Source organism: Elaeis guineensis, chromosome 16, assembly GCF_000442705.2.
Source record: "Elaeis guineensis isolate ETL-2024a chromosome 16, EG11, whole genome shotgun sequence".
Classification (NCBI taxonomy): Eukaryota; Viridiplantae; Streptophyta; class Magnoliopsida; order Arecales; family Arecaceae; genus Elaeis; species Elaeis guineensis.
In genome coordinates, this window is record NC_026008.2 from 32007206 (window position 1) to 32020422 (window position 13217).

General features: G+C 35.7%; 1 protein-coding gene across 3 annotated transcripts; it reads right to left on the minus strand.

Annotated features, from left to right (window-relative positions):
* Positions 1 to 2: 2 nt before the first annotated feature.
* On the minus strand, positions 3 to 12343 carry LOC105059313 (bifunctional UDP-glucose 4-epimerase and UDP-xylose 4-epimerase 1). Of its 3 annotated transcripts, XM_073249794.1 has the most exons (11): positions 11933 to 12343; positions 11795 to 11844; positions 8432 to 8567; positions 6106 to 6207; positions 5764 to 5991; positions 3784 to 3861; positions 1309 to 1390; positions 1148 to 1230; positions 974 to 1065; positions 560 to 678; positions 3 to 432 (listed from the first exon to the last, which is right to left on the minus strand). In XM_073249794.1, exons 1-10 carry the CDS (start codon positions 12149 to 12151, stop codon positions 594 to 596), a joined length of 1155 nt encoding a protein of 384 aa, XP_073105895.1. In that variant the 5' UTR covers positions 12152 to 12343; the 3' UTR covers positions 3 to 432; positions 560 to 593. The 3 variants fall into 3 exon arrangements, with proteins under 3 accessions (XP_073105895.1, XP_019711054.1, XP_010940867.1); XM_019855495.3 differs by having other exon boundaries at positions 3 to 678; XM_010942565.4 differs by lacking the exon at positions 3784 to 3861 and having other exon boundaries at positions 3 to 678; positions 11933 to 12342.
* Positions 12344 to 13217: the final 874 nt, after the last annotated feature.

A 13217-nucleotide genomic window follows, 5' to 3' on the forward strand; every position in this document is an offset into this window, starting at 1 on the left:
GATTACTTCAAGGCAATTGCTTTCAAAGTCATTAATTTTGAGTTTATGGCTCCGATGGACCAGACTCAAGTAAATGTGACCTACATCAACCCAATCTAATCAGACTCGAGTGGATCAAACTTGACCAAACCAGACCAATGTAACCAAATAAAACTCAAAGCAAGCTAACTCAACCTGATCGCCCACAGTTCTCCATGAACAGGTTGGATCGAAGACCGTAAAGGCACCCCTAAACAGGGCACAGAGCACCAGCGATATCATCCACTTCTATAGCTGCATATGTGAACTGTACCTGTGACCTCAACAACGGGAACCTGAGCCTCTACAGACCATACTTCTCACTCTCTGACACTGAACTTCATTTAGAAACACCTTGAAGTAAAATGTGCATTTGATTCCAACTTAACCTTTCACAAAGAAGGGCTTAACCAGCTGCACGATAAAAAAAGATAATGTCTTACTTTAGTTCATGATGTGACAAAGACATTTCTGAACCTGGCAAATGGCTCGTCATGGCAGAAAAGAAAGATTATTTGGAATTCCATAGTCTAATATCTACTTGGCTTTTTGCACGAGACTGACAACTTGAGAATTCAAGGTTGGGGCTGGTAACCATATGGATTGTTGCTTGCCCAGTTCCATTGGTCGCTGCACATATCTTCTATGTCATATTGTGCTCTGCAAGTAGCGTTCATATAATACCAATTCAGTACTGCTCAATGAAATAAATTTAACCAGAAACATGGATCAATCGAGATATAAAAACAAATGGGGCAATGTTAAGCAGTGCAATAGTGTATAATGGATAAAATCATGTGTCAATTCCAGACCATCTTAAAGCTAGATCTATGTGTTCCCAATGAGACCTTTACAATGTCTGCTAAATCACCAGCACGGTGGGGTCTTCGTGAAAAGTATCGAACAAACTTTGGTAAGAAATAGTCATATAACCAATAATTAGTGGAAAACTTACCTCCAACCTAGTTCCTTTTCAGCTTTTTCTGTCGATGCATAGACAGCAGTAGCGTCACCTGGTCTCCTTGGGCATAACTTGATGGGTATTTTCTGAATTTACAAATTTAAGAAAACAAAAGGATGAACAATGTTTTTTTTGCAAGATACAGGAAAATGCTCATAAGTAACATACCTTGCCAGATTCCTTCTCAAATGCTGCAACCATTTCAAGTACAGATGTTCCATGGCCAGTCCCCAAGTTGTAAGCAACACAACCTGGAAAACACAGTGCAGTGGTGGTCACATAACAGATGCATACACGCACAGAGAGAGAGAGAGAGAGAGAGAGAGGACCAATATCTTCCGTAGCAAAAAGCTTTCTAAGAGCTGCTATATGGCCATCAGCTAAGTCCATGACATGAATGTAGTCTCGTATCTGATTTGGATAACAAATTGTCATAAGAAGATTAACTTTGAATAAAATACTATTCTGTCTAACAGCAATAGAAGTCAACCAAATGGAAATAATTTTTATTCTTAAAACATACTTCATGTAAATTAATCACTTCTGGTTGACATTATATAAATTCGAATTATTATATTTTTAAACATAAAGTATTTACAGAAAATAGACAAACCATCAAAGTTTGGCACAAAAATGGATATTATTTGCTAATAGTACCAGTCCTCGTTCAAGCCACACATTAGTGCATATCAGTTTGTAGTTCATTATAAAACACAAAGCAAATGACAAAAATAAAATCAGGTTTCCATGCCAGCATGACATTAGTAGCATGGTTTTAAGTTCATATGCACAAAACCAGGTCACTGAAGTGATACTAGACAATGAAATGGCATGAATATACTGTGAATTCCACAAAAGGTATTATAAACCTGGACCATCAAGCCCTATCCCATTTCCATCGAATTGGCTTTATGGATTGTTGTAAAATATATCAAGTTTGAGAACTTATCTGCAGCGAACTATTAACCTGACACAGCCCTCCATGACTTAGAATGAATTACAGGCCAAGGTAATCTTAGACAGAAGCCCTAAAAGTCCAAAGGAAACCCCCACCAAAAACAAAGAAATGATCATGTTCCTCTTATATCAATCAAAAATAGTTCGGTTATCAATAATTCTGATACATATTCTTTATCAATTTCCCCAAAAAAAATTATTATTATAGTTGTTATTTAGAAAAATTAACTCAAGGAGAAGCAACATATGCTGCAGAAGTCCTAAAAATTGGATATACCACAAGATACCATGCACTATCTGAATTGAAACTTTGATATGTAACTTATGCAATGTCGTTGTTTTATTTGATTTTAGCTGCTTGACTTATTTAATCAACAGAAACTTTGCCAAAACAGTCCATTTTATTTTCATAATTGCTGAATAGGGCCACATATTTCTCTTTTGCAAAATGCTCTGCTTTTGAGTAAAATATTATGCCCCTGGCCTCAGACAAATGCACACACTAATCTTAGTCAATGCATGCATACAATGCAGCGGATCAACACATAATACAAGTTGATGCACATTTAAAATTTTGGAAGACTTTCTCTAAAAGAAAAAACATCCCTTTTCTGCAAATCCGATAATGAGTAGAAAGTTTCTGCAGAATCCCCAAAATTTGTAACCACCTTTACACCATCAATCACATGCAACACCCCTTTGAATCAACTCTAATTGCTATACATGACTTGTTTATTAAGTTCTTCATATAAAACCCAGGTCAGATCAAATGCAGTGGCAAATTGTCCAAAAGCCATTAGACGGACTGCCACGCTGCACATGCCTTTGCATTCAATGCTTGGATGGTTAGTAGTAGGTGCAAGATATGGTGACATACCTAGAGAATTTATTTCATAATAATCACTATTCATATTCTAGCCAGATGCCCACTGTAAGAAGCAAAGTGATTGGCTGAAAATGAGAGGGTGCATTAGCAGTCACCATATACAGAGGCTGAAGAAAATCTGGGGATTGTACCCAAAAAAATGAAAAAGCTGGGGAAAGGAACAGAGGTAATTATATTCAGCCAAAATAGATGAATATGATGAATATGTCAATATAATCTTTATCTAGAATGGATAATCAATCAATTACTAAGTATTGAGTGCCAATAATTTCTTGCAATGTACAGTTACGCACTGATCTTGCACCTTGACATATAAATGGATAACTCTACATTTAGAAAGCTGTTAAAAATGAACGCACGAAAGACTCCTAGTAGAAGCATTTGTAATCACTAGAAGAGTTCATACGCCATTAGTGGCATATAATAACCATGTACCATAAGGTCCATAACCACCGCACACCACTAATAGTAGTTATAAGTGACTGGTGTTTCAAGTGAATCTTTTTCTTAATTTATACTTTTGTTCCATAAAACTAACTTTTATATGTCATTGAAATAGCTTTGAGCAAGGATGTAATGATTCATCAAATATTTAAAGCTTATTCAAGATTAAGTAATAATACTATAGCTATATTCTATCAGGCATCAAAATAAAAATATTAATTAAAATGTCTTTGTACGGTGATAATGTGAAGCAAGACTGTTAACACCATTAAAACTATCACGCCCCAAATTCGAGACATAACACGGCCATGCTACCGAGGGATAGAGCTCACAATAACACGAAGCCAATCCATCATAATCATCTAAAATCCATCAAATAAAAAGATTCAATTTCTTTATTCATCAGATAATTAAACTAATATTGGTTCAGAGTATCTAAATCCGAAAGCAAATACAAATTCATATCTCAAAATTCATAATTATTTACTATAAATTCGTGATCATCATATAACTAAACTTCATCTACAAAATTTTCAAGCTTGCATCGCAGATCTCCAAAGCTTGGATTTTCTTCACCGGTTCTAGCTCTATTTCTCTGTATAAAAAAAAAAAAAAAAAAAAGGATATGAGCTACACTAGCCCAGTAAGTAGAACTTGCGCTTTCTTATCAGATCAAGCATAAGTTTTTCATGATAATATAATATTTAGAAAATAACAGATAATACAAAATAAAATATTTCATAGAGATATAATAAAACAAATCATAAATCAATCATGCATGCATAAAATCATGTATATTTCACAATCATAAATCATTCTTGTCATGTATTCATGTCAAGTTTCGAAGCATTGCTCTCAGATATTCGTGCTAAGATCACTATTATACTTGTAACAGGACCATGTTTCTTAATCGACAGAGTTCTTATTTCGTATGCCAACTTTATACTCGTTGGCAAGGCCATGTTTCATGTGGATGCTAGCTCCGGATGTCGATCTTCCCGAAGGAATTCGTTCATAGCTATCTGAGAGCCTTTGAAATCCTTATATCTTTTTCTTAAAACATACATATACATAGATGGGAAAAATAATGAAATTTATGCTTCATAATCATGCTATTTTCATAAAACACATTCATGGAACCAATGCTCATAATAAAACATATTTTTTGACTTCACATATGCTGATCTTTAATTTATGAAAAATATGATTTCATCAATAACAATTCTTTGCATAAAAACATGATCATTTAAAAATAAATAAGGAGCATAAGATCTACTTACCTCAATCATCTTAGATCTTTAGTCTTCCTTAAATGAATCAAATAATCCTATTTAAAATATTAAATTAGAATCAATTTTCATTCTATATATTCAAAAAAATTAAATAATAATAGAAAGTGATTGACTGAATGACCAATCAGATAAACCCCCCAGGCACTAAATCAATTCAGAGTCATAGGTCCCTAGAAGGGGAAAAGATGGCCTGATATGGGATCCATAGGTCTTCTTAGAGAGAGAAAGGAGGAGAGAGAAAATTTTAGAGAGAGAAAGTAGAGTGACAAGAGAGAGAAAGAGGGAGAAAGAGGGGAGAGAGGAGAGAGAAAATTCTCTCTCTTTTTTTTCCTCTTTTTTTTCTTTCTTTTCTTTTTTTTTTTCTTTTCTTTTCTTTTTCTTTTCCTTTTCTTTTCTTTTCTTCTTCTTTCTTTTCTTTTCTTCTTTCTCTTTCTGGCTGAACAGGGGAGGGATCGTGGGACCTAATGGCTCGATGGCTCGGGCTCCGACGAAGGGCGACGGCATGGCTGGAGGTTCAGTGACAGGTGAAGGTGGCGGTGGAGCCAAAGATGACTGGCGATGAGGTTCGGTCGACAGAGATCCGAAAATAATAAAAAACAGGAGACTTTTTCTCCGACAAAATCCGACGACTCTGATCGTCGGCAATCGTGCTCACAGGCACAGAAAGGAAGGGAGAGAAGAGAGGAAGAGAGATCGCGGCTTACCTCGAGCTCCGGTGACCTCTCCGGCGAGAAATCAAGGCGAGCATGGTGACGGCTTCCACGAGCAAATTCCGGCGATCCTCGCCGTTTCACTCCGAGTTCCTTGGTGGGAAGAAGGGAAAAGGGGTCTCCCCCTTAAATAGAGCCGGAGGGAGGAGTATGACTCCTCCCCGACAGCGTTTCCAACTCCGATTAGGAGCCGATCGGGAGGAAGAAGGAGACTCCCGCATGCGGGAGTCTTCTTCAATTTTTTTTTTTTTTTCGTTGGGCTTTTGAGATTTTGGGCTTGGTCCAAGGCCCAAATGGCCCGGGTATTACAAAAACATTTATATCAGACGTGTATTATCCATAATAAATGCCTTTACAGTTGTTAATAGCTTAAAAGAGATGGCTGATAACCTTGAGTGAACATAAGCATTCTAACAATCACTTAAGGCCATCCTGGTTAGAAAATCACAACAATAAACAACCACATATAATCAGAGATGACTAACGTTTACATACCGCAGTACCATCCTTTGTTGGATAATCATATCCATATACATTTAGCTCAGGCAGCCTGCCAACAGCAACTTGCTGGATGTAAGGCATCAAATTATTTGGAATACCTTTAGGATCTTCACCAATATGACCAGTCTCATGAGCTCCAACAGGGTTGAAGTATCTTAAATGTATAATTCTCCATTCTGGATCAGCCTTTTGAATATCACGAGCTATCTCTTCAAGAAAAAGCTAGTAAGCCACATATTACAACTGCATTAGTAATCGAGAACTACCAGATTTGCACGAGGCCCAAGAACATTTCACAGAATCAGACAGCTTTTTTTTGTGGGCTGTTGAATGTACCTTCGTCCTACCATATGGATTCATTGCTCTGAGCTCAAAATCTTCAACACATGGAATCTTTTCAGGCTGACCATAAACTGTAGCAGATGATGAAAAGACCATCTACTTTGCATAAAATTACATAGCACAAATCAGTGAAAATAAAACAAGCATAAATGACGTAAAGCCAAAAGTAAAGCTGCATTAAAAGCAGTTCCCTTTCCTTTTAAAAAAATATGGTTATTAATAATCAAGTGAGGTTGGAAACAAAAATAACTGTTAACACACTGAATATGCCAATGAATTGCATACAGAAATTAAAGTCTCACATCACCTCATATAAACAAAGATTCACAAGATTTTCTACCTCAGGGATGGTTGTAGGGATTACACAATGACAACTTTGGAAGCATTGAAGGTACGTTGACAAAATGTATCAAGTGTGTATACAGGGAAACACAAAAATGAGGTCTGGAACATGTTGGCGGTGGTATCTTCCTATCGACACTTACAATTATTCCCATTCAGAGTGAGATCACATGATTGATGACCTCTTTATAAACTTTCTATCCCCAACAAGAACAAGGAGAGTGGAAAAAAGAGATTAATCTTACTTTCTCGAACACAAGTAGGATTGCTTTAAGGCTATCATAAGGCACTCATATAATAAGAAAATAAAAGGTGAGAGTTTTGCCAGATATAGTGGAACCCTCAAGAAAGGTTAACACAAAAGGCCCACCAAACACCCCCCTCACCCCAACAGCTAGACACACACGTGTGCGCGCGCACACACAAAAGGAAAAATAGAAAAGGAAAAGGGGGAAAAGAGAAATGATGGAGTATCTCATGGCCACAACTCTACAAAGAAAATTTCTCCTCTCAAAAACTGGATAAATTCTGTTATCTTTTATCTTTAGACAGCCGCTCCTTTTATATATGGTTTACCCAAATGCAAGAATGGAAGTCTTAAACTCATAAAGAGTAGGGAACACCTCTTTCCTTCTTTTTTTCCTCCTTTTTCTTTGATTCTTTTTGTCGATGAGGTAATGTGACACTTGTTTGGATAAGTTCTTACTGATGCTTCCAACTCAAAAGTTTGTCCAACAGAATCCAAAGCATCACCTCAACCCAACAAAAAGCTACGAAAATAAACCAACTCTAGAAAAAAACTTCATGTTGGTACAAGATGGTGTACAACAATGGGCATACGAAAACTTAGCAGCAGCAATCTCAATGATGTTAATGCTAAAAGAGTATGACAGCCAAATAATTAAGGTCCCCTTTGGCATTTCTTTTGGAGGACCAAAGAGCACTTCTTGAAGGCCCAAAAACTCTTTTAGGTAATTTTGAGGTGTTTGGTAAAAAATTTGAGAACTCCTCCAAAAGCTGAAAAAGGTCTACTAGGGGAAAGCTCTAATTTAAGCCTTTTGGGCAAAAACTCTACTTAACATATGCCGAGAAGCTATTTTTTAAGGCAAAAGCTCACTCAAGAGACTTAAAATTATTTATAAGTTAACAATACTTAATAATAACATTTTTTGATGGTACAATACAATAACAATATAATACATTATAATATAGCAATATAATAATCATATTATATTATAACAATATTATTAAAATATAACAACACTATAAAAATATTGCTATATTTTAAAATAAATATTTTAAATTTATTATTTAACATATTTTTATGTTAAATATCAAAATAAATAATTTACAAATTAAGAATATTTAACAGTTTTTGAAAGTACAAATACTTACACAATTGAAAGCACTATGTAACATTCTTTATTATCATTTCCTAATACTAAAAAGCACCATATCAACTTGATTGCTAAATAGCTATTAAAGTTCCACAGCTCAAAAATATAGTTACCAAATAGCAAACAGTTTTTTATTAAAAGCTCTACTATTTATAGCATTGCCAAACAGGGCCTAAGACTATGGTGGTCATACAGTAAGGGAACACTAGAAAACACAACATTCACCATCAACTCCTTGAACATAATTTTAGCTACGTGCTTGGAAATCAACCAATTTATTATTCCCTAAAGATGAGAAATTGAAGTGTGTTCATAGATTTTTGCAAGAGCCTAACATTGGATTTTTTGAAGATAGGAACATGCTATTTTCCAAAACTACAACCCAATGAAAGTAATAAATGTAAACTTATTACGCTTTCTAAAGGATTGCTTAAATCACCATGTAAAACATATGTCAGTATATAAAGTAGACAATTACTGAGTTATTTAAGATACTATCTCTATCTTTTCTTTTATGTACAAACTTAGAAAGAGAACAAAGTTAGCTAGAAATTATGAGTGCCAAGTTGAAGAGAGCAAACCTTTTTACAACCATATTTTCCCATAAACTCATACAAGTTTATTGTGCCAATCAAATTGTTATTGTAATAAAGCAAAGGCTTTGCCACACTCTCGCCAACAGCCTTCAGTCCAGCAAAATGGATGACAGCATCATATCTACATGGACAATAAAAAGTTACATGTTACAATAATTAACAAATTATTTAAGGATGAAAAAAGCCACAAGCTTAAGAAAAGCCTTGCTAAAACACCTAAATGGATTCTTCCTGACAGGAAAAACTAATGAAACAATGCATTTATATAGGGTTGATTTTCTTCCTAAACTAGTTATATAGGCTAGATCATAAAACACAATAAAAAGTACAAAAGAACTAAATGGAAGGTGCCAAAACTAGTACAATAAGTAGGTTTTCCAAAGAAAACAATGTTTCACTTTCACAATCATAGATTTATAGCAATTGCATATTCAAAACCTATTACAAGAGAGCATGCAAAAAAAACATTATATCTAAAGCATGCCGGACCACAATGATGATTTAAGGCCTCAAATTAATAAACTTATATCATGAAAACCAAACCATTCAATGAAGTTGCTACATGTCAAGCGTGCGCTGTTATCATGTGATAAATAAGCATAGTCAAAATGTCATCTGCATATGCTCTATGAAACAGGTGTGCTTCAAAGGTCAAGCTATTCATTTTTTAGCCCAATTTGACATTAAATATATTAATTGATTGTACTTTCTTTGTCAGTTTATGTCATGAACAAGCATCAGTAGCAGAAAACTTCTACTTGGGATGCCACAACCACTTAGGAATCTCTCAGAAAACTCATTCCTCCACCAACTTCATAAGTGCTTCCTATTCTAAAATATTTTGAGAGATATACTTACGTGCATTCACAACAAAACCCACTTAAGGTAGCTAATCCTTCGTACTGTTTTAAAAGTTTGCAAGAAGAAGACATTACAGTCTCTTCTGATAAAAATGTATGCAAGCACCCGATATGTGTCATGTGTGTAGCTGATACAAAGAAAGGCATGAGAGGAACTGGCCAATCCACTTATATAATTTATTAATGTACTTTCCTCCTTTTCTTCTTTGTGAATAAAGAAGGTGCATATTTGTTAAAGATTGGACTGCGCCTGTTATGAGAGTCATAGATGCAATTAATTATAGTAGTCAAGATAAAATGCATGCAACATTCTTATGCAGATTTTTGAGTGAGCTAACATTATGTATAAGCAGTTAACAACAAATTGGTGTTCAACATCTATTTAGTAACAATAAAATCTCATTGTTCATCAAATAAGTATCAGGAGAAAGTTGGAGAGTGAAGAAAATAGTAAACACGCAATAGAAGGACAAAATTCAAATAAGGATTTAATAATTTGAATTATAACAAATGCTATGAACAAAAATAGCCTAGCTATATTATGTTTTAATGAACAAAAATGATAAAATAATAATTTTGATATTTTCTAATAAAGTACCTCAATGTGGTGCTCTCCCTTGCTTTAAATGGGTTATCTGGTTCAGACTAATTTTTTTGTTATTGTACTTAAGAGGTATTCATCCATCATCCCATTAGCTGTTAGCTGTAATCATCTAAAACAAAATTACAAGCATAACCCTGGGCCATGTTGTCATGGTAGATCTTTCACCAATAGCATACCAATGTAATTATTCTCTTGTACATGCCTAAAAGGACAGAACAGTATGTGGTATATCTTATCATGGCATTCCAGATTGATTATTCAATGAATGCGATCAGATGATATGTACCAACGGAACACCCTACACTGCTTAATGCATATGAACCAATTAATACAACTCATTAAATATAAATTCAGGAGACAGGTAGTCAAGGAAATAGATTCTCACTTTGTTAAGTTCGGTTTCAGTTACAACAACAGTTGCCAGATACAAAACTAAACAAATGAAAATCTATAGGGTTTGTCATTGCTTTGATGATTTAAGAAGTGTCATTGCTTATGATACAGCTTAACGAATTTTGGTTGCAAATCCAAAAAACACCAAGTCACCTAGAAGTTCAGAATGGGAATGGGAAAAGGAGCAAGACTGGGTATGGTACAACAGAGCCTAGAGGGAATGATAAGATTTAGGTCCAAACTGTACAAGTATTTTTGTGATCTATACAGACACCCTAATCCCGCTATAATGCTTCTAAGGTGTTGACTTTGGCCATAAATGCTTACATGGACAATAAGAAGAAACTAAGTGAAGTTTTATAGAGGTCCATATTGTATTTATCAGTATAGTTGATGTTCCAAGCTGACTTGTTCAGTGAATGAAGATGAGTGCCGCAGATAGGCTAGAAATTGCTTTTAAGATCTTTATGTTAGAACATTTTTAGGTTTCTAAGATCCCTTATGTCATTTTGGACAGTAGTTCAACCATTTTGTTGCCAAGAAAAAGTTTTCAATAAGGAAAGGCAAAGGGGAAAAAAAGGAAAAAACTTTCTACCCTATAGCACTAGCTACGTGTTTAGCACTAGCTATGAAAACACACGGTTCCTGGAAAACACTCGTTCTCAATTATCCTTCCTGCCTGTTTGTAGTGGTAACAAGCTTCCACACACCCTTTTTGGCAAGATGAATTAAATGGAATTCTTTGTCAAGGTTATAAGGCTCTTAACTATTTTCTTTTTCCTGCCTGCTTGAGGACAAAAGCTTTAGGCCCATACATTTCATTGGTTGTTGTTGGAATCTTATGGTTGTAGAACATTTCTTGTGTAGAAAATTCACTCTCACTTGTGAGCTTAGAGTGCTATTAAATAAAATTTGCATTAAAAATGGCATTCATATAATCTTTCTTAACTTTCCTTCTTCCACTTGGAATAAGAAAGTCTACCCACAAACAATCACAAAAATAAAATCAGATCAACTCTGCTCATCAATCAAAAGCAAAACTATTTGTAAGCAATGCAATCTGTCACGGAAATCGCACTTGCCCATTTCCTACATTAAAAGACCATGCCATTCATATCTGGATGGTATTTCAGCAAACAAGGACAAGCGACAGACCAAAAAACGGGTGGCTTCTCCAGAGCTTCACTACTTATCATATACAGATCAAAGATCAAAGCTTTACACAAAATCCGTACATATAAAATATATATATATATATATAGTTGCTCCATCTATTAGCCTTATACAATAACAGTCCACATTGAACTAGTGGCACCAAAAAAAAAAAAAAAGGAAAGAAAACACCTCGTAACCCTCAATCTTGCTAAAATATACAAAAATAGGTGCAATAAATGGGTTCAGCGTCAAAGTCAATTACCAACTAATATAAAATATGTACCAAGAACCACACACACACACAAAAAAAAAAGGTAAAGATGAGAAGATTCTGACCTGGTTTCGGAGAAGACCTTCTCCAAGTCCTCCTTGTTCCGAAGATCGCCCTGCCAACAAAAACAAGGGCATTCATCATCGAACTGTGACGAGATAGAGATCGAGAAACAGAGGGGAAGAAGAGGAGGAATCGAGTACGAGGTAGAATTGGAGATTGCGGGAGAGGGCGGGGCCAGCGAGATCGCGGACGCGGTCGACGGCCTCCGGGACGGAGTTGCTGAGGTTGTCGATGATGGTGACACGGAAGCCCCCCCTGAGGAGCTGCAGCACCGTGTGCGTCCCGATGAACCCCGCGCCACCCGTCACCAAAATGCTCTGCTGCTGCTCCGACGACGATGAATCCGACAACGGCGCCATTGGAGGAGAACGAAGAGGAGGACGACGACGAGGAACGACAAGAGACAGAGATAAAGAGGAGAATTTAGAGAGAGGAAGCTTGGGAGTGTGTGAAGAAGCGGATAGGTACAGTAGTCGACAACTAAAAAGGAAGTAGGGTGGGGATGGATTCTTCGTCGTTCGCCAGCTAAAGCGAGAGAGAGAGAGAGAGGACGGGAAGGGGAGGGACGCGTCATTTAAGAATTGTTGTACGGTGGGCCCACTAACAGTTTTCTTTTGCCTTTACGTAAAAGCAAGGTGAGGTGGGCTGGATGTACCTTTTTGGGCCCAAGTTTTCATCTGTGTTGGGCCCGGGATTGCATTAGGGTTTCTTTTTAGCTTTGGAGGTATCCCAAACTCAATTATTACACCATGAGAGCAAGAAAATAGGCACGTATAGGACCCAATTATGCATTCATTATGAGTGGATGTTAGGGCTGGAGATACCGGTGATGGTTGATTTGAACTTATCAGCACCATAAGTAGGTAGATGGATTGATAGTTATGATTATTATTGCATGTTGGAGCATGAGGCAGTACAGTTTGTGTTTGGTCGTACAATTCTAGTTATTTTAATTTTAAATTATTAATTTATTAATAATGTTAGATAGTCTAGATATATGTATATATAGAGAAAAAAATAATATTTATAAAAAATAAATATTTATAAAATTATATATATATATATATATATATATATATATATATATATATATATCAATTTTAGAAGAATGCTCATGTAAATTTCAATATTTAGATGGAAACGTATGGAAAAAAAACTTTCTCATTGTTAGAGGTGGAAATTAAATAAAGCTAACCTACCGAGGGCCAAAGGAAAGTAAGAGATTCTTATTCTTTCCATGTTTAAACAAAGGACGAGTTCCCTTGATGGTTTAAATTATCCGCAGCACAATGGGATGTTAAGTTTTTAAAAGGATATGAATCTGTAATGGATTCTGAGACAAACGTGAGATTATATTTGTCACAGGGGCCAACTGGATTCGCACCAAGGGCTGTTTGTTTTCATACGTAAAGTGAAAATAAAACA